The 27,853-nt window shown below is 47.0% G+C and overlaps 1 protein-coding gene across 1 annotated transcript; it reads left to right on the forward strand.

Moving 5' to 3' along the window:
- The first annotated feature begins 2,011 nt into the window (after positions 1-2,011).
- GDNF (glial cell derived neurotrophic factor) lies at positions 2,012-27,607 on the forward strand. Its single transcript, XM_036886065.2, has 3 exons — positions 2,012-2,492; positions 7,119-7,295; positions 24,911-27,607. The coding sequence occupies exons 2-3, from the start codon at positions 7,145-7,147 to the stop codon at positions 25,393-25,395; spliced, it is 636 nt and encodes a 211-aa protein (XP_036741960.1). The 5' UTR covers positions 2,012-2,492; positions 7,119-7,144; the 3' UTR covers positions 25,396-27,607.
- The last annotated feature ends 246 nt before the right edge of the window (positions 27,608-27,853 follow it).

The following is a 27,853-nucleotide window of genomic DNA, read 5'->3' on the forward strand; positions in this document are numbered from 1 at the left end:
GGTGGAGATTCCGGCAGCCTTCCTTCCACACTAAATTCCCATTGCTCAGGGTAAACTCAGTGATAGCTGTTCTCTGCTATGCCAGAAAGCCCAGTCAGCCCAGTTTCCAGGTTCTAGCACTTTGCCTGGCATAGAACAAGTGCTAAGTCCCTGAAGGTGCTTGGACTGCATGACCATCTCCGGTGAAAGGCCTTCTGAAAATGAAGAAATTATTCACATTAAGAACACTGACTAGAGTCGCCTTCAAATTCCAAGAACAATACTAAACTAGAATAAATATATTAAGCTTATTCCGCCCTCCCATTTCCAAATCCACCTACACTTCAACCATAAATCTAGCAAAGAAGGAAATGTCACATTCTGCAGAACTACAGAGAGTTCCCTAATTTCAGCTAAGGTATGTTTGGATGACTTGATTTTAGCTTCACTTAATCTTCAATCGCTGTATCATTAGTGAGAACAATTTTCCTCCCACACGAGCTTCACTGACAAACCCCCAAAGTAGCTGATCTTTGACTTTGAAGAGTTTAATAATACGTGATCTTCCTCTCAGACTGCCACACACACTTCCCCTGTCTATTGTCTGTATTTGCTGCTTGAAGAACACATACTCCCCAACAGGCCGGATGAGTCATAAAATAAGAGGTACATGGATGTAAACTGAACCTGTTTACACTCTCCCTGGCCCCAGCTAACAAAATAAAAGAGGTCCCCTTGAATTCAGGTCCAGTGGCTTCCTAAAAGCAGGTTTCTGCTTAACAAAGATTTATCTTATTTGCTACATTATTTTAAAGGTAGAGCTAATTTCATGCCCTGTGTGAATGAAATGTATTTATGGGTAGAGTCATGTGAAGGATGTGTAAGGACTTGCCCTCCCCATGTCCTCTACAAAAGAAGGCTCTGGTTGCTTCTAGGGGTAAGCTAACCAACAAAAGGAATGCTTCAAAGGTCTCGCAGAGATCAAGAATGGGAGTAGCGTCCCTGCTCACTGGAAACTCAGGACCCAAGGGAGTGCTTGCTTTTCCAACTGCATTTTCAAAAATCTGGATAAAAGCAGGTTAAGCCCAACCTCCCCTGACCTGTTCCTGATGAAATGATCTTACCCCTCTGGAATTGGGATTTTGAATGTATGTGCCTACCCCACGTCTAGTATTGTATTACAACAGCATGAAAATGGAGCCTAGGACTGAGGAGCCGGCCGGCCTCAGAAGCCTTCTTCATTGCCTGCCATGTAATACATGATATGCAAAGCCTCTGACTTCAGCCAGCAGATATTTGGAGACCGTGTTGGCCCTAGCATGGGGACTAAATAATGTGTGTTTAGGTCAGAAAGCGAATCAGAAAAGCCACTGGAGGGCACGTCACAGGGTGAGAGCTCTATAAATTCATCCCCACTCTCAGCGGCCCCTGGCAAACACTGGGCTTCCCTGACTGGGCCGCTCCACATCTCTCCGTAGTGCTCGGAGAACTCCGGCAAGCAGATCCTCTTCTCGCCACCGCCTTCTGCCGTGCAGAAAAGCCAGAGGGCTAGACACCCGAGGGGAACGAAAGACTTCCACAGGCACTAGGAGGGCCCACCACCTGACAGAGCGCCCTCCCTCCGAGCGCGGGGCGCGGGGGCAAAGCCCGGCGCGGACATCGCGGTCAAATTCGGATTGCCCCCTTCGCCTGGCCTGCGCCGAGCTCCACACATTCCTCCGGACCTACCCGGCGAGGAGCAGGCGCGAGCCCGGCCGCGTCTCCACGCGCTGAGCGCTCTGCCTGAACGGCGGGAGGGGTGCCTCTCGTCACCCACTCGCACCCCAAGCCCCCGCCTTGGAGCTCGGGTGCCTCCCTCGTTGCTCTCCTCTCCCTCCCTCACCGCCGCCTCCCGACCCTCCCCTCCCGGGGCCCCCGCGCCTCCGCTCCCTCCCACCCACCCCCCGATCCCCCGGCCCGGGCTCTCAAGGACCAGCCTGCGCTCCTGGCGCCCTCATGTCTTCACGGGACTCCCCGCGCCGGTTGACGTGGTGTCTCGTTCGGATTTCCAGACAAGACCTCAGCTCCGGCGGCAGCATCAGCCCGGCGCGTCTCGAGCTCCCAGGCGCTGCGCCCCGAGAAGGCGCAGAGCGCGACCGCCGCAGCTGAGCCGCCCGCCGCGCCCCGGGCCCGCGCAGCCCCCGCCAAGACCGCGGCGCGCGCAGCCTTGTCACCCCCGGACCGTCAGCAGCGGCGGCTGCTCAGACCTCGGATTCTGCGGGTGCTGGGGGCCAGCGGGGGGCTGTCGGCATCCCTCGCCCTCCTCGCGGCGGCGGCGGCGGCGGCGGGAACCTTGGCCGCCGCCTCCTGCGCGCCCTCGCTGCCCCGAGCGGCCCCAGGACTCCGAACTCTTGCCCCTGACCTGTCGGGCGGGGCTCCGCGCTCCTACCCTTGGCCCGGATGGGTTTCCTGGCTGGGACTTGGGTCTCCTGGAGTTAATGTCCAACTGGGGGTCTGCGGAGACCGGATCCGAGGTACGTGGGGAAGTGGGTTGGGGCGGAGGGGGCGGGGGGCGCCAGCGTTGCCCGCCGCTGCGGCGGGCTGGGGAGCGCGGGGGACAGAAGGGGCACGGCTGGACCCCAGAGCTAGCGGTGAGGTTGCAAAGAGGAAACACTAAAGGGGACCGAGGCGCCGGGAAGACAAGAGAGAGACAGAGGTTGAACTGGAGAGAGGCTGGCCTTGCAGAGGAGCAGGTTGCCTGTCCACGTGGGTAAAGATCTGTGCCCCGATGTCTCTGGACCCCGGAATGTCCGGGAGGGGCCGTTTCCCTCGCCGACTCGGTGGGGCGCTCTTCTGTCAAGTCCTGGGACGGTGCGGGGCTGGGTAATCGTTGAACCCACCGCTACCAGAAAGTGGTCCCTTTGGACGTGCAGTTGTGGAGAGATCCTCGCCGGGAGCATAACTTTCTGTTGAGCTTGTTTGGGTCTGTTACGGGGGCAAGTGCAGGCCCCGGGTGGGACTGCCTCAAAGATGTAGAGAACCTAAAAATAGAGGACTCACCTCCTCCAGGTGCGCTCTTTCCAAGCTACATTCTTCGCCCTTTGCGGAACCCTGTTGCTTGCACGTTTTCCTAATAATGCTCGCAGCCCTAACTCTCCCGGTCCAGGATAGAAGATGGGCTCCGTGGGCAGTCCAGGACTCCGCCTCGAACAGACTCTTGAAGTGATTATTTTAATGATCTCTCTCCTCCTGGATTCTGTGCCACCCCCGCTCCCCTCAGTAACAACCCCCCACACTACCTTGCATCACTGGGATGATTTCGCCGTGGTTTGGTTTCTAGCCCCTCCCGGTGAAAACGAACCCTTCCTTATCCGGGGGGAGAATGGACTTTCCCCGGAACCCCCCAGCCTCCTGGCGCCTCCCTAGTTTTGGCTGTAGCAAACCCGCCCGCAGAGCCGAAGTGTGAGCCCCGGGGGTGCTGCCCAACCCCGTGTCCCCAACTTTTCTGCTCATTAGTGGGACAAACACAACTCTTCCGGCTCCTGCCCAGGATACGTTAGGACGCACTCGACTCTTCCTCAGCGTTTTGGGTATACACTTAAGGAGTCCAAGGAAGAGGTGCTACTTCCAACTTCGCTCACGCACCTCCTTCCGCAAAGCCCCTAGAGTGGGAGGCTGTGGGTTTCCGCACGGCCAGGACCAGATCTCGCCCTTGCTGTTTCACCATGCCTTCGCTTTGGCGGAGAACAGAGGCTGTCCCCTTTTCAACAAGTGACAAGGGCCAGGTGTCCAGGGAGTTCGCAGCGTTCCCAACCCACTCTCAAAAGGGGTTCAAGCGATCCCAGACCTGGAAAACGCCCTCGGGCTTTAACAGATCTCTCCCCAAGCTTTCTGCAGAAAACGTCCCTCATTCTTTTTTTTTTTCTTTTCTTTCCTGGGTCTTGGCTCAACAGTTACGGGGAGAATAAGTGCTCTGTCAGTCTAGGACACAAGGCACAGTTAAGAAAAGCAATACATCGTTCAATAACGTCTACCCCTACCCTACAAGAATACTCGCGAGTCACAGTCCGCCCCCACCTCCGCCCGCCTTGTCCCCTCCCTCCTTTTTCTCTCCCTGAGACCTGGATCTTGAAGGCAAAGCTCAAACAAACCTCCCAGCGCGCCAGCCACAGCAAGGTGCGGGGGGCACTGGCAAGTGGGGAGAGCTCACTCGTGGTGAAGCTGTCATGGTGATGCGGGGATCGGGGTAGAGGGACTTTTAAAACCAGGTTACCGAGAAACCAACTCAGGTGAGGTACCAAAAGCAGAACTAGGGGGAGAGGATGGAGAGGTAGGAGCCTGAAAAGCTGGGAGACCAGTGAGGACATCCAGAAGTTCCGGGGATCATTTGGATTTGGGGAGGATTGTAGGCGGAGTGCTTGTTCACTGGTTTCATACTTAAAATGACAACACAGTCTCCCGGCCGCATGGGCGCCGCAGGACTCGGGCGGTTTCTGGTGCCCCCTGGTGCTGGGAACTCAGAAGCGCCCCACGGCAAGCGGCTACCTCCACGGGCCCTCCAGCTCCCCTGGGCGTCCTTTCCTCCCGGGGCCTGGGGACCACCAGGTGCCGGTGCCCGCGACGCGCCCCTTTTGCCCTACCGGGCGTTATCGGTCCCGGACGCAGCGAGGGGACCAGCCTGTGGGATACCGGAACGGATACGGGGGCCCCTGGCGAAGGCGACTTCAGGAGAGGAGCTTGGTTACCGCACGTGGCAGCTCCTTGAGCAATTCGCGCGCGTAGCAAAGGCGGATTGCAGCAGAAACCAGTCGGACAGCTCACTTTGAGAAAGCGTTAAAGAGACCAACAGGGAAGCCGCGGGGGGGGTGTAAGGGGAAGGAGGGCCCAGACGAGCTGTGAGAAGAAGTCCTAGCAGACCGCTGTGTGTGCTCAGCCCCGGGACCCCCCTCTTCCTCCGTCCAGCAAATGCCGGAAACTTAAGAGCCGCGCCGACCGGAGCCGGCCCCGGCGGTGCTCGGAGGGAGGAATGCGCCCTCCCCGCCCGGGGGAGGAGGGAGAGCTCTCTCGGGGCCTGCGCCGCTCGCGGCCGAGGGCGGGAACGGGAGCCGGGAGCCTCTTCTGGCGAGGCGGGGAGTTTTCCACTGTTTCCTTTTGCCAGCCTCGCCACACTTATAATTGAGGATCTCCACGTCCAATTTAAGAAGCCCTCCGTCGGCCAAGCAGGGAAAAAAGGAAAAACCCTCCTAATGCGGAAGGGAAATCTGGTGCTTCTGTCGCTTCCTGCCGACTGGCACCGCGATTTGGAATGGCGCATTAACCCCGCGCCTCCCTGCGCCTCGGGGCCGCCAGCCATTTCGCACGCACCAAGAGCTGGCACTGGGGCGGCCGGGTGGGAGGCCTCGCGTCCCCCAAGTCCTCTCTGCCAAGGCGCCTTGCTGAGTTCATTTTGCAAGGCCCGGGTGCGGTGTGGCCGGGCCCCATGCGCCCGAACCCAGAGCCTTTGCCTTTTCCTGGGTTTGTAAACCAGCCAGCACTGCATGAGGCGCCCGGAGCTGCAGGTTGCTCGAGGTTCCTAGTGCCTACAAACTCCCTGAGCCCAACAGCTGCGTAGCTAACAGACGCCCAGGGGATGGAAAATGCATTCGTCTCTGCAGTGGTGGGAGGTGGCTGCCGAATTAAACGCTTCCCGGGGTGGCCTGCTCGAGAACCCTGGCGGGAGTTCTGGATGGAGATAGGGGAGGCGGGCAAGCCTGGGAACTAACAGAAGGGAAAGGCGCCGAGGTTTTTACATTTACCTTGAAACTGCCTTACCCTCTCCCATGGAAAAAGGTCGAGGTTTTCCTAGAATTATGTTTTATTTGGGGAGCGGGGTATAAGCACCTCATGAATCTGGTGGTTTCTACTTGAGAATTCCCTTGGAAACTGGAACATTGTCACTAGGTAAAATCGCACCCCGAGGTGCCCGGGTCCCCTCACCTAACTGGGTGGGGCTTGGCCCGGAGATGACTTTTTCTCGCCTTCCCGGACGGTGGTCCTCCTTCCTAGGGGTGTGAGCACCGAGAAACCAAACGGAGCCCCCTCTCTGTGAAGAGCTGAACGCTCGCCGCGCGCGCTTTCGCCGTCCAGGCCGTGGTGCGTGTGAGCCTCCGCAGAGTCAGGGACCGGGTAAAGCGATCCAGGAGTGACTGTGACAAGGACGCGAAGAGGGCGGGACGCCTCTGGGAGGCGAAGGGATTTGTGGCCAGAATCTTGCAAACCTGCAAAAAATGAAAGAGGTGTTCGGGTATACCACGAAGGATTAAAAATTTCAAGACAAATGCAATCCCTACCTAACAGCAATGCTAAAACATTTATTGAGAGCATCCTTTATGTGCCTTGAGGCCTTTTCATGTTATTTAATGTTTATAACCTGAAGAGGTGGGAGTATTTAAGAGCTGATGATTCAGGAAGTTAAGTAACTTAACGCAGATATACCTGTACAGGCCAAAAGTCTCCAAGTTCACACTAATTTCTTGTTCTGGCGATAAAATACGTACTCATGTGGGAGGAATGAAACGCCGGCCAGGTGAGTGGTGCCACCTAGCCTTTCCCCACCTAGCTGAGAGCAGAATCAGGACCCCGGGCAGAGTACACTTCATTTTATTCCTTTAATGAAAGGCTGATCGCTTCCTTGGGTCGAGGTCTAGTTCCCAGGACCTAATGGGAACTGCCGGAGGGCGCGGGGGCAGGTCTCTGGCTGGGGCGAGGGACCTGAGGTGAAGGCTGCCCGGTCGCCCCCCGGGAATGGGGTGGGGTGGGGAGAATTGCGCGCCAGTACTGGTGTCACCGCGTTGCCCAGGTGTCGTAGTGTAGTTACTGGTACAGGCCGGGGCAGCGGTACTGGGAAAATCCGACCCCGGGAATCGGGTGAAGGAAGACAAGTGCAGTTGTGGGTTGGACGCCGAGAGTGAACTGCGCTTGGGGCGCACTCGGGAGGGGGAGCGAGCTAGGGACTTGGAAGGAGGGCGGGATGCCCAGGGAACCGCAGGGCTGCAGCGGTCCGGGAGGAGGGCGGTGACGAGTCTGAAGGGGGGCACCGGGACCCGCGGGGCTGCCGCGCCCAGAGCAGCGTCCAGGCCTAACGTGCGTTCACGGGGTCTCTCCCCCGCCCGCCCGCGCAGGTGCCGCCGCCGGTCGGGACTCTAAGATGAAGTTATGGGATGTCGTGGCTGTCTGCCTGGTGCTGCTCCACACCGCGTCCTCCTTCCCGCTGCCCGCCGGTAAGAGGCCTCCCGAGGCGCCCGCCGAAGACCGCTCCCTCGGCCGCCGCCGCGCGCCCTTGGCGCTGAGCAGTGACTGTAAGAACCGTTCCCTCCCCGCGGGGGGGGCGCCAGATAATCCCCCACCCCCGCTCCCCGCCCGCCGCCCGCACGCACCTCCAGCCAGCCGGGCCGACACTGCGGCCCCTCCCGAGCAGAGCCGCGCTGGCCGAAACCCTTCCCAGGGGCTGCTGCCCAAGGTCCCGGGGCCTAGTCTGTGTATGGCAAATGCTGGTTTGCCCTGCACAGAGGGTATCAATTTTTATGTTGCTTGTTTATCATTCCATTGAACAGATTTTTTCCCCACCACTACCACCACCACAGCAAAACACAGTTTGCCCCTTTTCTTCATTTTCCCATCATATATACACATACTCCTGTTTTTCTTTCTTCCAAAGCCCTTTATCTGTTTGGATGTGCCTGCTTGTGTTGAATTCTGAAAACAATTGCATTTCCATCCTAAACTGCCCTTGCAAGGGAAGAGGCCAAGGTTTTATACAACGAAGCCAGAGTCAGAGAAAACACAGAGGGGCCTCATTTTCCAGAACAAGCATCTGGGCAGTGTCAAATCTGTTCAGAAAAGTTTCAGTTCTAGAAAGACTTAATGGTAAATAGTGCTAGCTGGGACTAGGGGGAAAAGCCATAGTTTACACATGAGGATGTTAACTCTTAAGAGATGTCCATGTTGTTCATATTAGAAAATAAATCTGTGTTTGCCTCTCAAAAGTATTTTAGGTAGCACTTTATTAGGGCATGTCAGCTATGACTGGGTATAATTTACCCTCCACTCTTCAAAGGTTTTTCTGCTGCATACAGTAAGATACGCTACATTACAAGTCAGAGCTTTTGGGGAAGGTATAGAGGTAACAAAGGTAGAAATAGAAAATTTGACCCAACCCCAAAATAAAGCAATAGGGAGCTGTAGCCAGGACGTCAGCCTACCTACTTCCCTCTCCTATTACCTCTCTAGCTATTTTGCACTTGAAACATGTTTTGATCATGTAAAGTAGAAGTGGCCCCACAAGTCAGCTGTATGCTATGAGTATCCCAGAACTTGTGGCCTAGGGCTAAAAATAGCCCAGGAAATGTGATGTACTTATTTTATGCATATTTACAACAATAAAAGCATCTTCTTCCAGAAGTTCCATGAAAGAGAAAAAGTTCATTTTTTCTAAGGCAAATTGACTTCAAGAGTAGCTCAGGGTCAGAAAGAGAACATGGTTGACACCTTGGAATTAAAGTAACTGTTCCCAGAGTTCCTGCCATTAGTTGTATAAGTCTATTTTAAAGGGCTTTGATTTCAACCACAAATTTCCATCTCAGTGTGTGTTTCTCCAACAGAAACTTAAATTCAAAATTCCCCTCTGTACCATTGTCTTCAAAGCAATACCCATGAGAGCTACGTAAGTACCTTCTCATTCATCCAAACAGCCTAGGCCAGAGGAACAGGAACACAGTGGTAGATAATAGTTCTCTGCCCAGATGTTCAGGAGAGAAAAATGACTGTGACTGATTACCAAGCTAATTCATGAAGACTTAATTAGCATATTAATAGACTATCTACCTAGGCCTATTTGATACTGGCTCCTGGGTCTGGCTCTGCTTTGAACTACCTGTGACTTTGGACAACTTACTTCCTTACTTTAGAATGCAGTGAACAGTTTACAGCTGTGAGGTAAAGGAAGGTTGTTCCACTTGGAAGTGACAATAAGCCTACGATCTTTGCCCCCCGACCTTCATTCTCCTGCCCTAACAATCCTTTGGGAAGAAAGTCAAAAGAACATACCCCTGCTCGCAGAAATCGCCTGGGGAACTCTAATGAATACTGATGCTGGACCTCAACTGGAGAGATTTGATTTAATTGGTTTGTGTTGTGGCCAGAGCATCTGGATATTTAGATGTTCCCCAGGTGCGTCTAATGTCCAGTCAGGGTAGAATCACTACGACTTAATAATACCCTAAGAAAATCTGTGCCTCATGTAAAATACCACCAGTCACAAAGCCAGCAATGCAGCATTAATCCTGTTGATTGTTGTGGGAGGCCATGTTGTAGGGGAAGTGAGATTACTTCTGCTTTCTAAAACTGATGCTAAGTCATCAGTGGATGAGAGTCTAACTACTGTATTTACATTTGAACCAGCAGAACCCACCCAATTCTGTGTTATCTATGGGAAGACCTAATAGATCCTAGAGGAAACTTGAAAGAGAAACATTCCCAAAGAGAAACTGAGCTGCATTCTAAGCCAAATTGACTGCTTTCCAGGTATGTTCAATTCGGTAGCAAGCTGTCACTGCAGGAAAGGGAGAATAATGACAGTGTGCAGGCTTTGAACATTCAACTGGTGTCAACACGCCCTGTCACAGTGCTGACATTTATATCCTGCACTGTACACCATGCAACTGGTTAAGGCTTATGTAGAAAAAACATTAAGTCATTTGTTTCATTTGAAAATAGAAAGTACCATAAATACTAGTCCCCCTTCCTTTAGAATGCTTATAACTTAGCAATTGAGCAAAGCCGCTTTCATGCCACCTTAATAGTCATTCTGCGCTGTTCAAAGGGGGCTGGACTGCACCCTGACCACACACTTGCTCTTGAGGTTCTGCTGCTTCCAGTGTGAAATGAAACGTCCAGAATTCTATTCCTAGCATCATCACAGGATGAACTAACCTTAACTAGTTAGTTAAGATAGAATCCTTAACTGGCTCATTTGTTCACCTAGAGGTTGGCTATAAAGTAAGTTGGCTGTGGCTGCCTCCTACAGCAACTTCAAATTTGTGTAACCTCAAGGACTTGTGATTTTCTTTGGGGTCATCCATGACTTTTTCCTTTAGCTATCTTTGTTCTTTCATTTTGCTTTTTGCCAGTCAGTCCTTCCTCCAAAGGGCAATGAGACAGTGGGAGGAACTTAAGTGAAACTAGAATGTGAAAACTGCCGTCATCTTGATATCTCACAGGAAACCCTTTATGGTCCACATGCCTAAAGAGGCAGAGCAGCTTGTGCAATGGGCCCAAGTTCCCAGATGGCAGGAGGCAGGGCTGCTGAAGCTGGACCACATTTTCCCCCAAACCACTGAAACACAGAGCATTTTGTTTTGCTACATGGGAGAAAACACTTTATGTGGGAGGAAAGTCTTCAATGAACAACTAAAACCATGTTGCACAGGTTTGTCTGAATTGATTAAAGGTTAGTCGTAGTATGCCAGATCTCAGCTGTGTGTGACAGCTTCAATGTGTTCATAAGGAAAAGCATAAAGTGCCTGTGGTTTTAAGAACTTGCTATCTAAAAGCACACATTCATTCAACAAGTAATTAATGTGTGCTTGTATATGCCAGGTACTGTCCTAGGTGCTAGGGAATCCTTGGTACACATAACAGACAAAAGTCCCTGCACTCATGGAACATACTATCTAGTAAATGTATATTGTGTGGTACAATTCAGTCACATTGCAAACTAAAACTAAACAGGAAGAACCTTGAGCTGGGCAAGTGGGCTTTTTGTGTGACTGGAAGCCAGCTAGAAGCCTTGAGCATTGTTAAATTGTAATTACAGGCAATCTACAGTATATTGTAATGTAATGGAATTATATTCCACCAGTTTGGGAGCAAGTCACAAAATTTCCTACAGATACAATCTTATGAATCAAGCTATCAAGTTGCCAGGCTAGCCCACAAAAATCTATGTAAACCATGATACAACTAAAAGATGATTTACAATATTATTAGACTAGAGTCTCTTCACAGGGTGCCAGATCCCATAATCTGCCGAAGGTAGGCATAGAGCAAAAAACCAGGGAGTTTCAACAAGCAGAAGCTTAAGTGCACACACTCAGAGCAGACCTTGGCTGGAACTGCAGCATTTTCACTTAATTGGCTGTTACCTAACATCTCTTAAACCTCCATTTCCTCACCTGTAAAATAGGGAAAATATTAAGCCTGCCCCCTGGGTGTGAGAGTTAGCTGAGGTCATGTTTTGTGAAGTCCATGCCCCAGAAGTAGATACCGTAGTTGTTACTTGCCACTCACCTACTTCCAAAAGGCCCTCCCCTTGCGCTCAATGCACACTTAACTCCCGCCACAGCCTTTCACTTCAGCCTCTGCCAAGATGTTGCTCTAAATGGTGGAATTTCAAGCGGCACAACATAGTACAGAGAGTGAAAGAAATGCAGGCCTTGTGGGGAGGCTATTTTGGGCCCCACAGTCAGTTAGCTGGTCAGCACGTAGGCAGGCCTGCCTTTCCTGGGATTCTGCCCCCAGGTCAGCTCCCCCTGCTCTTCCCAGGTTTCGCAGCTCCTTCCTTTCCCCCATTTTCTGAGCCCTTTCTGCATTTTCCTGCCCAGTGGAATTTTTCCTACCAGATTCCCATGGGCATGTTAGGGAGACCCTCTATCCCCATGAGGAGAAGGAAGCAGGGGCAGGCACATCCTTATATCTAAGTAATAAGGGGGCTGTGGGTTGGAGGCTACCTGTGTTGAGAGAATGTTTGTTTGGATATTTACTTTAAGATGTCTCATAAATTCAGCAAAAATATATATATATATATGTTTAGTGAACTTTCAGCCCATTGTTATCCAGCTAAGGAAGCTTCTAGTGCAATAAGCTGGTTAAATGTTAACCTTTCAAATCTAATGTTATGGGACATAGAATTTAGAATAAATAAGCACCATCCACCTATTGCTTCTTATTGCTTTAGCATCTGTATGAATGAGCAGTATTATAATAAAGTAACTAAGCTGGAAAGGAGCTCTGCCACCTGGGACGGAGCTCTTGGAATCAAGAAATTTCATGTCAGATGCTTTTAGGAGGCATTGATTCCTCACTTGAAATCTGAGACCAGCATCGCACTCTGGCCCCAGGCTAGAGACCTACATCAAACTGTTGCAGTTTAGAGAAATCTATTTCAGGCTTAATTTGAATTGGCCAGTCTTAGGACCTTAGGCTGATCCAACAGCCTAAGAATTATGCTCAAAAGATTCTATTTTCACTGACATAAAAATAAAAGCTACCTGGCATTTTCCCCTGCTAATGTCCCTTTCATTTTTGTTTATTTAGCACTTAAGGGTCCATAGCACCTTCATTCAATTAAAACACTTGAACTAATTCAAGAAGCAAGTATTAAATGTCTTTCATGCACTAGATGCTATGTGGCAATAAAAAGGCAAACTTGTGAACTTTAAATAGTTTATGATCTAACTGTAAACTATGGATAGGCAGATGAGTCAGTGGGTAGGTGGACTGATGGTCAGACAGATAGATGTGTCTACCAGGGGTTTACATTAGCTGTGGTTATAGAAAGAATTCCCAGCAATGAGGTCACTGGGATTTGGAGATCAGAGCAGGAAAGAATTGAGGAAAGAGGGAGGATTTGATCTAGTACTTGAAAGATGGGAATTAGGACAGAAAGGGAAAAGGGTAAGGCACATTCCAGACTAGGGAGAAGCATGGGTAAATGTTTGACTACGATCTGGGGAAGGGGCAGGTGGTGGACACAAGGAGGAGGCCAGACGCGTCGCCAAGTACCGAGAACAGGTGGCGGGAAGTGGTGTGAAATTTAGAATGTCTTCGTAGGTGATACCCAGATTATGAGAGGCTGTAAAAATCTAGGACAAGAAGGTGTTTGCTGTTTTTGATGGCAGTGGGGCACACTGGAGGATCTTGAGCAGACAGGCGGCAAGGAATAGGACCTCGATGCAAAGCTGTTTTCTTGCGAAAGTTTGTCAAGTACCAAGGCTGCTCATGAAGGGAGTAGGTAGCATAAGCATATTTTTCATTTTGAAATACTGTGCCCTTGTTATTAAAAAGCTTCTAGGCATAGGCACAAGTGAATCAACCTGTTAATCCTCAACTAAGGGAATAGCTACACATCAAAACTTAATATTAGTGTCATAGCTCCACTTACCTATCCATATGGTTACCTCAGTTAGCAGATAGGTTGTACCTTTTGTTCCAAAGCTGAGTAAGTTTGAGCTCTACTGGACAAAAGGAGATACTGTTATCCCCATTTTACAGATGAAGAAACGAGACCTAGCAAGTTGTTCAAGGTCGCAAATCTAGTAAGTGGTGAAACCAGAATTCAAACCCCAGACTTCTAGTCCCCAAACCAGTGTGTTTTGGCTTAACACAGACTGTGCTCCCACATTAGTAAATTAAGAAAACACAAACACGGGCTTGCTAAAAATTCACTAACTCTAAAACACGGATTTCCAGGAAAATCAAAGGAGCAAGCTAATAGAAGCAGAAAATATTTCATTTCCTTTAGGCCTTTTTTAAATTTCCATCTGGGCCTCAGTGGGCCTAGGTTCATATTATTAACGGCTACTTCAAAGCCCAGATCGGAATGTTCTAAGGAAAGAAATATGAATTTATCCATGTACTCCTGTAACACTGATGCTTTTTGCAGTAAGAGAAGGCTCCCTAACTCTATGGGACAAAGTGAGGTCCGCTCAAATGTTTGATAGGCTGACAGCATTTGGGAGACCTTCTGGGAGGTACTTGTTCTCAGATCACTCTGGATCTACCCAGGGAAGGTGGGCGTTCACACAGGAAACCACAGGTGACTGCACGAGCGCCAGAGCGACCCCCACAGTGAGAACAGGAGCAGGTCTGTAGGGGCAGAGCTTAGGTCACTACTGGGAATCAACTCGTCAGCATAGTAAACACAAAACCCACTTTTAATAAGGCAATGGACATGAAAAGGCATCATTTTCAAAGTCTTCAAAGCTTTTTGCTTGCCAACCTGCAAACATAAGTTTAAGAGTTGTGCCAGATGTAATTTCCAACCCATTCAGGAACTGTGTATATACTTCAAATATTCTTGGCACAGCCCTGGAGCTGCAAGCTTAGCTTATCCAATTCTTGGAAAATTACCAAACTAATCAGCCTAAATAAATTGACTTTTTGGTTAGTAAAGCTCTAACTTCATCTTCAGTGCAAATGCACATGTTAATATACCTCCATGACAACCATCACACTTCTGGATTCAAATTATAAGGTGAATAGACAGATAAATGGACAGACAAACCACAGAGCCTTGCCCTGAGTGCCTAGCCAGAATGAAATATGGAGCCATGCACTTTACTATTTCTCAGTTTATTCATTTGAGAATTTCCCTCAGTAAGTGTTCATAGCACGGCAAACACCAATCTTCACCAAGATGTCTTGCTAGCATTTTGCTTCCTTTTTTTTTCTGACCATTTGAGAATTAGTTGCAAACACAACATTAAATAGTTCAGCATGGACATGATCTTATAAAACCACCATTCAGTTACCAGTCTCAGGAAATTTATCATTGACACAATACTGTGTCAGTAGCTGATCCATACTCAAATTTCCCCAGTTGTGACAATGATGTCCTCTACAGTCTTTTCCCTTAATCGAGGATCATAAATCACATTTGATTGTCCTGCCTTTTTCTTCTCCTTTAATCTGGACTAGCTCCCAAACTTTTTTCCCACAACAATGACATTTTTGAAAAGCTGTTTTGCAGACTGCCCTTCGATGTGGGTTTGTGATTGCTTCCATATGATTAGGTTCAGGAGAACATCCTCATAACACTAAGTTCACCATGATGTATCCTCATGCCAGGAGCCACTGACATCATGCACACTGAATTGTCCTCACAGGTACCTGCAGGTGTTTATGCCCTGACTGGGGCCATGCAGTAAGATGAGGGAGATGGCAAGAAGCAGACCTCCCAGTAAGGCAGAAGGGTGGTTATGGTCATAAGGACATGGAAGAAGAGCACCAGCCACAGCAGAGCTCTCAAGCATAGTAGTTTTAGAGTGCAGAATGTGTGGAAGTTGAGAATCTAGAAACTGATCTCTAAAGACTGCCTATAAGCACAGTGGAGTTTCCATGTGCCCCAGAGGGACACGTGCCTCAGTCTGAAGACACTGACTGTGCCGTAGAGGACACAAAAATATTGTTCATGGGCTGGGGACTCAGTTGCTGTTTGCATGGCTCATTTTCGGGCATTTCTAGGAAGACAGAGCGGCAGTGCACCTTCTGCCCACAGACGATAGGCCACCATGCCAGGGACTCCAGGCCCTCTCCTCTGCGGAACACACTAGGTGCAGAAGGGACCAGTGTCTGCATCTCCTTCGGGTTAACGTTGCTTTGTCTGGAGCGGTCAATGTTGACCTTCGCTGCTGCCCCCATGTAGTTGTCACTGAAGAATTATCACAGACATGACAGCCATATAGACTTACTTCAGGCACCATTTGTTAAGTGCTTTTAGGCACTAAGTTGAAAACTTTGCTTCCATTATGGTAAAGGTGTGACTAACCCCATTTTAAGGAAAAATTAGGGTTCCACAGAGTTAAGCAACTTAGCCAGACTCTGGACTCAGGGCGGCCTGAGCCCAACACTTACTCTAGTGACCGTGCCACCAGATCCCTTCCTGCCAATCCAAGACACAACCATGTAACTCTTCTGGCCTTGTCAGAAAGTCAGAGAAAAGCCAGGCATTGGGATTTTTTAATGAACTCATTTTTGAGTGATACTTATAACTGATTACATGAAGAGTCTTTGAGAACACAGTAAATTCATTCACTGGGAAGTAGAAAGTCCCTCTTCACATCTGACAGGATTCTATCAAACAGGATCAAATGATAAAGCACACTTTTTTTCCACTCCCTTTATTTTCCTTTCCTCTTAGTCCCTCCTCTTCTTGCTCAAGCCCATGGAGAAGGGCTAAGGGAAGCTAAATTCAGACTGGGGGTTAGGGGGTAAGGGGGGAACTTCTGGGGCTTCTCAGGCTGCAGGCAGGGCTCAGGGCTCATTGCTTTGTGAGAAGTTTCCTTTGCTTCCAAGTTCCTTTGAGGTTCCCCCTCAAAAACTACCTGCCTCTGATAACACCACAAAGGATTATTTTCCCAAGTGGCTTTTTGTGCACTTAATTTTATTGGGTACCTGTCTTGTTCTTGAATTTTTTACCAGGGCAGGAGCAGAGCTCATGGTGTGCCCTTGTTAGCCTGCAGGTTTAGGCTGAAGGTGGAGTGCTTTTAGCTCACACCAGGTGTTCACGGCTTAGCTGACAAATGGACACCCTGGTGGGTGTTTTCCTGACTTAAAAGCAGGAGAATAGACATCTTTCCCCCTGGGGGAGCCAAACTGGATTACTTTGAAATTATTAACATAACTATAATAAAAATATGGACCACATAGGTGGAAATCAGGCCAGGGCAATCAGAACCTAAACAGCAAAGTGAATATACTGTCTGTCTCTCTCCCCAGGTGAAATTTTTTAGCATTTGTATTCATGGAATAATTTCCACTGCATTTATGACAAGTTTTCTTAGTTAAGTTGTAGGGTAAAATCAAGATCTAGTAGAAATAATAAGCATGTGTGATATTGGTTAAAATAGGTAGAGAGGGTAAATAAAATGTCATTTTGAGGGGCCAAGTGGCTTTTAAATTTACCCAAGTTTCCTTTTTCTATATTCTGGAGTGGTTTGCATTCTGGTTGGTCTTTTTCTTCTGCCTTAAGAGGATCCAGAAATGCTTTTTTGAAACAACAAAACACTGGTGTTTTTACAACGCAAATACTTTTCAAATAAACCCTCGTCATCCCTTACTGTCAACAAACCACTGGTCGTGGAGAGAACACACTGGCAATAGCCACAATGACTTTGTAAATTGCTTCAGCTGGTGATTGTTTCTCAGGAAAATAGATGCCACGGACCCCTCTTGAAGTTAACCCTATGCCCAGGTTGGTCTATACAATGCTGCATGAATACTCTGCCCCAAACTGGAAAGTAAGGACGGTCATTACAGAATGTGAGATGCATCAGCATTAACCAGTGCTTAACAACAACCAACCTATGGACCTTTTTAATCAGTTTTTAATTTCTTTAGTTAAAATAAGTTGCAAAATTAACACTTATAAATAGCAGATGACAAAACTTAGTATAATTTTTCAGAGAACTGAGACATTCTCATGGACTAATGCTGCACATTTCAGAAGTCACTGAAGGTGAAATAAAACCAAGGGTTGACAGCTTCCAAACAAGCTGTGGGGCTCCCGGTCCATCCGGTCACAGTTGCAGTAGGTGAGTCTAGCCTTGTAGTCATGAGCTGGGCATGACCTCAACATGCTTGAAGCAACAAAAACAGAAATAAATAAGACATGGATTTTTAAGAAAATGGCCAGTTTAGTGTTCAACTTTTGGGTGATGGAGACCAAAGGATTATAGCCTGTCAGCACAGTACATCTTTCCAGAGGTCATTGGCTCCATCTTTACATTTACAGGTGGAGACTGAGGTGTAAGGGTGCTGCCCACTAGAACCTGGATGTCTTGGGTCTCAAATGCAGAGTCTTTTCTACACATGTTTTCATCTCTTCTAAATAGGGCATTTGAAGATGACTTGGTAAAAGTTGAGAGACACTTAGTGATTATTTCAAAAGTAAACCAAGACATTGAGCCAAGAGGTAAATTGGAAAGGCTGAGACCTGCTAGAACCTAAAATACCTGCTGGGGGTTTCCCAGGGGCCCTGAGGGCAGTAACCGAGCAGACTGCTGCTGGGCCATCGGCCAAAGGTGCCCCTCTCCCTGAGACAGGGGGCTGAAAATGAATGTCTGACAGCACTTTCCCATCAAAATGTAGGCTGTCGGCATCTTAGGGTTTCAGCACTGGGGAGGGCCTTGTCAACCTGAGAAGGCTAAGTGACGAGTCCAGGGGCCGAACTCAGACTGGAATTCCAGGCCCTGTCCTTTCCAGTTCTGCAGCAAGAGCCTCATCATTTGATGCCAGAGTGAGTGTGAGCAGCTTCCGGAGATGGGGCCTCTCTGTCCGAATCTGCCGCCACCCTTGGCGGCTAGTTTTCCGGTTTTACCTGGGAAGTTGCCAGATCTGCCTTAGAGTAATATGCAAGCACCAGGGCATGGGAGAGATGCCCCTAAAAGGCATGGCTTTTCCCTGTTTAGAGATAACTCACTGTATTCTGTGGCCCATGACAGCCTAATTTTAGAATCTACCTAATGTACCTCAGTTCATCCTGAATTTTCCAACAGAAAGTATATTTTCTCACTTCCTGTTCTGAATTTGGAAAATGTTTGCAGGTAAAATGAGCATATCTTGTTCCATGCCCTTGTTCCTGAGTAAATGACCACACACTGCCAGGCTGGAAAAGCTGCGTGGCAGGAGAATGTTTACTTAAAAACAAATAGGAGGCCTAAAGCACTAGAAGAAGTTCAAGTTTTGAAACCAAACCAACAGAGTCCGCATTTGTGAATCATGTGGCCTTGGGCAAATATTTATCCTCTCTGAGCCTCAGTTTCCTGATCTGTAAAGTGCAGATAAAATGTGATCCCTACTAGTGTAACAATGAAGCAAAACTGAAGGAACAAAACAGCAGCAGACTTACAGACCCCAAGGGACTAAAGGTTACCAAAGGGGAGGGGTGGGAGAAGGGGATTGAGGGGTTTTATGATTAGTATGCATGGTGTGGGGGGTCACAGGGAAGACAGTGTAGCACAGATAAGTCAAATAGTGACTCTGTGGCATCTTACTACACTGATGGACAGTGACTGCAATGGGGCATGGGGGGGGGCTTGATAATATGGGTGAATGTAGTAAGCACAATATTTTTCATGTGCAACCTTCATAAGAGTGTATATCAATGATACCTTAATTTTAAAAAATGTGATAGCTACATTAGCCTGGTAGGGATGTTGTTGGGTTTAAAATTAATGTTGTATGAAAGTAGGCATCCAGCCCACCTTTATTCTGGTGATATTTTTAAGTGCATCAAGGAACCTAAAATTTTGTAATGTGAGTAATTATTAAAGGTAAGACTCCACCATGTAGTTCTTCTAATGCTTAAATATTAGTGAAAGAAAATCATGTTTGTACCTTATTGAGAAGTAAAAATAACTTACTCTAAGGTATGACATTAGTTAGGAATTTTCTTGAGAGGTTATATCAGTCTTAGGCTGATCTTTTTCATATAAACATGTATGTGTATGTATGTCTAGGTAGAACATCTATTTTTCATATACCTGGACTACAGAGCAATTTGTACTTTACGTGGGGTACAGCTTAAATGTCCCCCCGCATCCCCCACCATGTCCTGTCTGCAGACAGCCTTCAGGAGAGGCTCCACGGGTGAGGACAGGCTGCCCAGAACCTCAGCAGCCCTGAGCACAGCCTTCACCCAGGGTCTAGCCCAACCTAGAACCAGGCACACTCTGGAGCGAGGGTACTGGGCACTGGTTCCAGACACACCTCTCACCTGTGTGGCCTTGGCTTAAGCAATAGCTCACCCCTAGGAAGCTCAGGGTATTAACCCTTGCCCTGCTAGTACCCAGAAGCTGCTTGCTTTATGGTGAAGTAGAGGCCAGTCCTCCCCAGAGCAAGAAACATGTGGGCCTTCTCTCCAGGGCCCCTGCATCCTTGAGGCTGACTCTGGCCTGGAAGACAGCTCCTCCAAGAGAGGGCCACTGAGGCTACTAGCATCCGTCCCCTCTTTCCTTGGATAGGGTTATCTCCCAGTTTGTATACAACCTGTACTGCCTTCCTCTAGGCCCATGGGTGAAGGCAGGCTGAAGGCCAGCTTAGACTCAGCCTGGCCAGGGTGGGGACAGTCTAATACAAGTATAAGCTGACCCTTTTGATTAAAACACAATTAACCTGTACTGTTTTTAAGACAAATCTAATGTTTAGGAGAATACTTTGTCCACTGGTGATATTTTTAAGTGCATCAAGGAGCCTATTATTTAAAATATAGAATGATGAAATATTGTTCAGTTAATGCCAGCTTAACCAAGGTATTTTTTGAATTATGTGCTTTTTACTTCTGCTATTACAAGGAGTACTCTGTACTCACCATTGTACCTATAAAAACTTAATTAACTTAATAAAATGGTCAATATCCCAGTCCCTTGTTACTGAGGTGATTTTACTATTTTTTCCCCCAATCGAGGGAGGCCAAATCTCTGCAGTGAACGGTGTGTTCCCAGAGTCGTGCATGCCCCAGTACAAGGTTTCGTTTGTTTAAATAATGCTGTTTATACAAAGGACACATCAAAGTTAAAATATTTTAAATAGAATAATGCCAAAATATTTGGTTGCACACTGAAGGATGACTTCAATGTATTTGAGCATTTCAAGTTTTCAAAAACTTTAGCTTTTAAATGGACATGTTTTCCAAGATGTATCCTCCAAGTGGGTCTGGGAAATGAGCAAGTGTTTGACCTATTTTTTTTAAATGATAGGCCTCTTTGGTGGTTTGCAAGTATTTTACTATTGAAGTTAATACTAACAAGGGTTGTTTGTGTAGCTGGCATTCTGCCAAATGTTTTATAGGATGAAGAAGCAAGTGATATGCCATCAAGTCTTAATTTAGGAAACAAATCCAAACCCAAACCCTTTACTTTCCCCTCAGTGCGGTGAATTCCTGTAAGATTGAGGCAGCTGTGGGCTGCTTGGTTCACCATGGGAGTTTACTTGCCAGGGCAGATTCAAGGCTTCTGCAGAATTTTTAAGCATAGGCTCCATGAGGTGCATGCTTCCTAAAGCCCCCTAAATGCCTACTGTTAATAAATTGAGGCCTCTCTATAAATGAACTCAGTTGGCATCAATAGGCCTGGAATTAGGAATTTAGTTAGAAGAGACAGGCCTATTTGCTTTGTGGTTTGGGAAATATAATGTTGCCCGTTTCTGGTTTTCAAAATTCATATCCATATAAAACTTCCAACATAAATATTTATTTTTTGCCCTATTTTCAAAAGGAAGAAAGAAAAAAACCTTTATCTCAATAAGAATCACCTGTAGCCTGAACTTGGGGCTTAAATAAATACCTCCATATTAACAAGTTTTCATTAGCTACACCCTTCAGATGAACACATCGAACATTTATTGACTTCTTCCCAGATGCCAGGAAGCCTTTTATTTCAGGCTTAATGATCTGTCCACCACCTCATCCAAAAGCAAACTGTCTGGTGCTTCCCACTGCCACACACATCATCTTGAAAAGGCCAAGTGGAATTTAAAATAAAGAAAAAAGGACAACACATTCTCATAACAAAGTATAAGTGTGTCCCAAACATTATTGAGGACTGCTTATACTAAAATTTTATTTGCTATTTACCTAAAATTCCAATTTAACTAGATGTTCTATATTCTATTGGCAAGCAAAGCCAGTGGACAAGGCCATGCCATCAAAATGTCGTAAAAAAGGAGGGAAAATGTTTTTCAGAAACTTTGAAAGTATTAAGCACAAATAAGAACATTTTAAATGCTTATTCAGATCATTGCTATAACTAGTAATACAATATTATATAATCCATCATTATATAAATTAATGAGTCTCTATACCAGTGTAAGTTGAACTTTTTTTGTTGCTCAAATGTTTTCCCATTTAATGTTTTATCCTTGTTTCTGATTAATCTTCAGTTGATTCTTGATCCATTTTAACTTTCTGTGGTCCCAGGGTAAGTTAATAATCTATCAGGAATTCTTGAGTAGTAGCCCATTATGTGAGTCCTTTTATAAAACAAAAGAGTCTTTTTTGGAATTTGAAGATTTTTTTTTTGTATTTTGATTAATCACTCCTGATTTATCAGTTTTAGACATTCAGATTTCTATACAGGCATAGTTCTTTGAAACTGAGCACAAGTAATTTCCTCTTTTATAGTTCATAATTGAAAAAAATCATAAATAGCATAAGCAGCTCATTTTTTTACATATAAGTAGTTCATTTCTTTAAATGGAGTGATTTAAAGATTTGGAGGGGTTTTTGTTTGTTTTTAAAGAAAAAGGGAAAGAAAACTTCATAAGGAAGTCCAGTTAGAAAGTTTTTCAGAAGAAATGATAAATTCAGAATACTCCCCTGTTCTTTTTCAGTCTTCCTGGGGGAGATGTGAGTCCCAGGGAGCATGAGTCCTTTGTGAAAACCCAGAGGAGGTGGGCATTGACACTTAAACACTGTAGGAAGCTGGCCAGAAAGAATGAGCTTTGAGGTGGTTGCTCAGCTCTCAGGCTGAAAATGACTGTACCATTCAGGGCATCAAGGCTTCATGTTGATGTGGGCTGTTTATTTTGGGGCCTTCCATTTCACAGTGGTACAGTTCTCAGCTGAAGTCCACCTGAAAAAATAAGGATTCTTTCCCCTTCTTAAAATGACCTAATTCATTAAAAAATTATTGAAGGCTTCCAGGGACCAGATCCTATTTTAGGCACTCAGGATCCATGGTGAACAAGCCAAGCAAAGGCCCTTGCCTCCTGCAGATGACATTGTATCAGAGAAGACAGGCAGTAAATAACAAACACAAGAAGCAAGTTCTCCAGTGTGTGGATGGCAGTAAACACTGTGGTAGGGAGTGAAGAACAGGGCAGGGGTCTGCATTCAGGCTTGGGAGGGACTGCATTGTAAACTGGGAAGTCAGGGTGGGACTGAGCAGTGATATTTGAGCAAAGACTTGAAGGGGACGTGAGAGTGAGCCACTGGGTGCTCTGCAGGAGCAGTGTTCCCAGCAGAGAGGGAACAGCCAGCACAAAGGCTCTAAGTCCCTGCTTGTGTCTAACCTGGGGTTCTCAACCCATGCTAATTTTGCCCCCAGGGGACATTTGGCTATGCCTGGAGACACTTCAGTTTGCCCCTACTGGGATAAGGGGTGGGATACCACTGGCATGTCCTGGGTAGAGGCCAGGGATTCAACTAAATGTCCTACCAGGCACAGGATGGGACAGCCTCCCACAGCAAAGAATGATTTTGGCCCAAAATGGCAGTAGTGCTAAGGCTAAGAAACCCTGTGTCTGAGGGGCAGCAAGGAGGCCAAGGAAGGGGCAGACAAGTAGATGAGGTCAGAGGTGACAAAGGCTGGTGGGGTGGCGGTGGCCAGGTCTAGTAGGGCCTTAGGCCAGTGTAGACTTTTGCTTTTACTCCAAGAGAAATGGGGGTCGTTGGAGGCTTTGGAGCAGTAGAAGGACATTAACAGTTACAAGAGTGTCATCTGGCTGTTGGGTGGAAAAATAGGCTGAAGGAGGATAAGGCTGAAATGAGGAAGTTTAAGGGCTGCTGTGGGTACCCAGACAAGAGATGATGGGGCTCAGACCAGGGCGGAAGCAGCTTCATGACTTCTTTGCAACAGCACCATTCAAGGTCGAATTTTAGGTATCAGGTGACACAGTGTTCTTGGGATTCCACACGATCCCCACTCTTTTCATTACTATATATCATATATTTTATGCATTTTATATAATATCTATCTAGAGATGATACATGGACAGATATGGTTAAGTCACCTTAGCTGAGTTTTTTTACACAATAGGATAACTGATATTTATTGTAACAATCAGTTCACGACAAAACAATCTGACATGGTCAGGCACGATGTAATCTGCCTCTGCCTTAAAATGGCCATGGTAAGGAACAGTCACTCTTGTAAACAGCTCTTTTGTGGTACATTTTTCTAAGCCATACATAACCCTAAATGTACTAAATTGCCTGAAAATGGGATGAGGAGAGTGTCAAAGGTCTAGTACCTAATAAAAAAATGATGGAATTGCTTTCCTCTTTTAGAAATGTATTAAATCATTCAAATAGTTATTCTTCTCTTATTGATCAGCCATAGTAAATGTAGAAACGGCAGAAAACATGAAGAGGTTGCTCACTTACGCTTTTACCCAAAGGTCTCCGACATCTTAGAAGCATCACCTCAAAATGCTATCACGGATGTGTGGCCCCCCTAAAGTGCACATCTCTTGTCCTGTCTGCAACCAAAGATAGTGCGAGCCATGTGACAGCCTGTGGCAGAGGCTGGTCCCCGCCCTGGGGTCAGGCTGCACCTGTCCACAGACAGTATCTCCTCCCATTTATCACTGTGATACATGTAAATGTCATTGTACAGTAGTACCATTTTTTTTTAAGTCATGCTGTTCTGAGGAAATGGTAAATTAATCTCCTTGTTGGTGAAAAATAGGCTGTTCTTCAGTCTCTTAATGTTTTTTAAGGCAGTTGTGAAATACAGTTGAGTTCACAAGCTTTTCATTTGTTCTGCCGGTTCTCAGCCCACTGAGCCATGGTGTTGCATTGGGGAGATTTCAGGGAAGAGCACCGGGTATTCCAGATGAAAGTAGCAATGTTGGAAGTCTTCCCTATCCAAGATGATCCCTTCTTCATCCTCTAAGACAGGGTTTCTTCAAGTATGGTCAGTAGATCCCCTACATCAGAATTCCTCCAGGACTTGTTAAAAATTCAATTCTTCGGGGTAAGGCCAGGAATCTGCATTTCAGTGAGCCTCCCAGCTCACAAATATTCTCATTTGCACTCATGTCTGAGAACTGCTATGCTCACACTATGTTGTTAGACAAGTAAAGTGGCCCTCAATGATCAGTCAGCCTGCTCACAGCAACCTCAACACAAACTTGTTAAAAATGGCAGATCTTATCCAAATAGATAATATGCCTCTAAAGATTTGCTTTCTACATGAAAGTGTTGCCCACCATGGTAGACTCCTCTTCCCACTGAATAAGTTTCCCTCAGCAGAGTTTCTGTTCTAGGGAGATTATGGTGGTCACTTCACTTGGCAAGTGGAGAGTTTCCCTGTGGGGCCAATCTTGGCTGACTTCGGAGGCACTTTGATCTAGATGTCTGCTTGAAATGATCATTGCTGTTGTCTCATGTGACCTTTTCTGTTTTCTTGTTGAACAGCCAATATGCCAGAGGATTATCCTGATCAGTTTGACGATGTCATGGATTTTATTCAAGCCACCATTAAAAGACTGAAAAGATCACCAGATAAACAAATGGCAGTGCTTCCTAGAAGAGAACGGAACCGGCAGACTGCAGCTGCCCACCCGGAGAACTCCAGGGGTAAAGGTCGGCGAGGCCAGAGGGGTAAAAACCGGGGCTGCGTTTTAACTGCGATACATTTAAATGTCACTGACTTGGGTTTGGGCTATGAAACCAAGGAGGAACTGATTTTTCGGTACTGCAGCGGCTCCTGCGAGACAGCTGAGACAACGTACGACAAAATCTTAAAAAACTTATCCAAAAATAGAAGGCTGGTTAGTGACAAAGTAGGGCAGGCATGTTGTAGACCCATCGCCTTCGATGACGACCTGTCATTTTTAGATGATAACCTGGTTTACCATATTCTAAGAAAGCATTCCGCTAAAAGGTGTGGATGTATCTGACTCCGGCTCCAGAGACCGCTGTGTATTGCATTCCTGCTACAGTGCAAAGAAAGGGACCAAGGTTCCCAGGAAATGTTTGCCCGGATGGAAGATGAGGACCAAGGCAGCAGAGGAGGAGCAGCAGGAGGAGGAAGGCAGCCGTCGTGGGAGCCTGGTAGAGTGGGATCCAGCTGCAGACAGCGGGACAGGAGCGAGAGAAAACTGCTGTCTGGATCCTCCCGGGCGGCAGCTGATGCCACCAGCAGCTCAGGGCTGGTGTCCCTGGATGAGCGTTGCCATTGTCATGCCTGACACAGCCCACCGTCCCTGGTCACGGGCACAGTTGCGGATGCACTTGAAACCAAACCAGTGTATCTCCTGTGGTTTGTTTTCACATGTCTGGAGACACCAGGGAAACGGTAATCCCGGTGTCATTCCTTGTCATTATGTTTTACTGCTGAAAGCAAGAAAGGTTTATTTTTCTGTCACTCAGTGGAGACATACCCCGGAAAGGGAAAAAAAAAAAAAAAGCAAAGACACAGAGATAGTAACCTTTGAATTTGAAATTTGAAGCCTGAGGTTTACTACAGCCAGCAGTACAGTTTTTGTGAACGGCTGGTGATTGATTTTGAACATGGTGTGTGGGTAGGAAGAAGTTGGCTAGGAACCAAAAAGGCTGTCCTCATGACTAAAAACAAACCTGAAGGTATTTCCTTTATGTCCTTGGAAACAGGAAACCAGTTGTGGTTTTCGGCAGCATTCTTGCAGGAGAGCGAGTGGGGAGGGCCCCCAGCTGCACAGGGCAGCGAGACCCGCCCGCAGGGCCTGTCGGTTTACAGAGACAGATGTTACATACACCCAGCTCCATTTAGGCGTGGTCACCAGTGACCAGAGAAGCTACTCGATGCAATGCATCTGTTTCAGATACAGAAATATAGAGAAGATATTTATTGAGATTTAAGTTATTGTTATTTATTACTGTTCACTAATGAGTTTCTCTGTTTTCCCTTATTTATTAAAGTTTCTTTTCAAAGGTGCCAAAGTATTATGTGCTCGCAAAATGCATTGAAAAGTAACAAAGGAAATTTTAATTGGGAACAAGGGTCCATGCTTTTCAAAGTATTAAAAAGTGTTTCGTGAGGCAAAAATCACTTACTTTACCTTTTTAAGTAAAGCCCTCATTAATTTCCCCCATTTCAGCTTCTTCCCTATTTTTATTTTTTTAAAAAGGAATGTGTGAGAAGGAGTGCTTCTGACAGCATGCAGAGCTCATCAGCATGTGGTTTTATTTCTTCTTTGCTCCATCACCAGATATGCCATATGCCACATGGCCCACTTTGTGTTGTATTTAAGCTCTTACTTCCCTCCACCTGTATCTATCTATGATATGCATAACTGCGTAGAGGAAAGGCATAGAGGCCCATATGCAAGGCACTGGGCCCTGCTTGGAGCTTGTTCCACATTTCATAAAAGGGATTTTTATCAAGACCATCCATCACTACCTTAGTGGCTGTCACCCAAAAGTATCACAGATTTAGCAATTAAATGACCTACTGGCCTCCCTCAAATAATCATGTTAATTTTACAAAGCAACCAAGAAGCAGTAGTCACATCTTTCCCCCAGCCCCCAAAGACCCAAGTTCTCCATCATTCTGCCCCACTTTGTCTTTTCTGCTCCCCTTGCAAACTCAAAAATAGAGGAAAAGGGCCTCTCTCCCACCCTTTCCTGGGGCCAGAGCAGGGACTTTGCTGAGAAGCAGCCTGCTCAAAAAAGTGACATAACCAGCCATCTGGTCATTCATGGGGCACAATTTGATGTAACACCAGGATAATCTGTGAGACTCAGTTCTGGCAGATTTGGTGGCTGGTGTCCCCAGGTGTTGACCTCAGCAAGTCCCCAGCTCCCCATGAAGAGTCCCCACCCACAGGGACTTTAGGACTGCTTTAGGACTGAATGGGTGTTGACAACGTGTTCCCAGCATCACCTACACACCATAAGCAATTTTTAACTGAAGAAATTAGTCCACCAAATCCACAAAAGGGTAAAGTTCGTGATTTTTCTTTACCATTGCGATTGCCACCTGATCCAGTCAGGGGCGCATTTCTTTGGAAGTCCTGATTTCTCTGATCTGTCTCGGTCGTTTGTGTTACTCAACCAAAGTTCTCTACAGACTTTATTTTTGTACAATATCGTTTTGTAACTTTTTACAAATAAAAAATCATTTGTATTGCTCTCTGTGCTTCTGTACTTCCTCACGTGACCACGGACCTCAACTGGGCCAGCCAGCCATCCACAGCATTCATCATCCGGGCCTTGAGCTAGAAGGCCATCCTCTTCATCATCATCCAGCCACTGGTTGGCCACTGGCCCTGCCCATCAACTCTCTACAACCAATCACCGTCCATGTGAGAATAAACCTGCAAATCTCTTCATTCATTCATTCAACAAATACTTAGGGTGTGCCTTCACTGTGCTAGG

The sequence above is a fragment of the Manis pentadactyla genome, chromosome 2 (genome assembly GCF_030020395.1).
Source record: "Manis pentadactyla isolate mManPen7 chromosome 2, mManPen7.hap1, whole genome shotgun sequence".
Lineage (NCBI taxonomy): Eukaryota > Metazoa > Chordata > Mammalia > Pholidota > Manidae > Manis > Manis pentadactyla.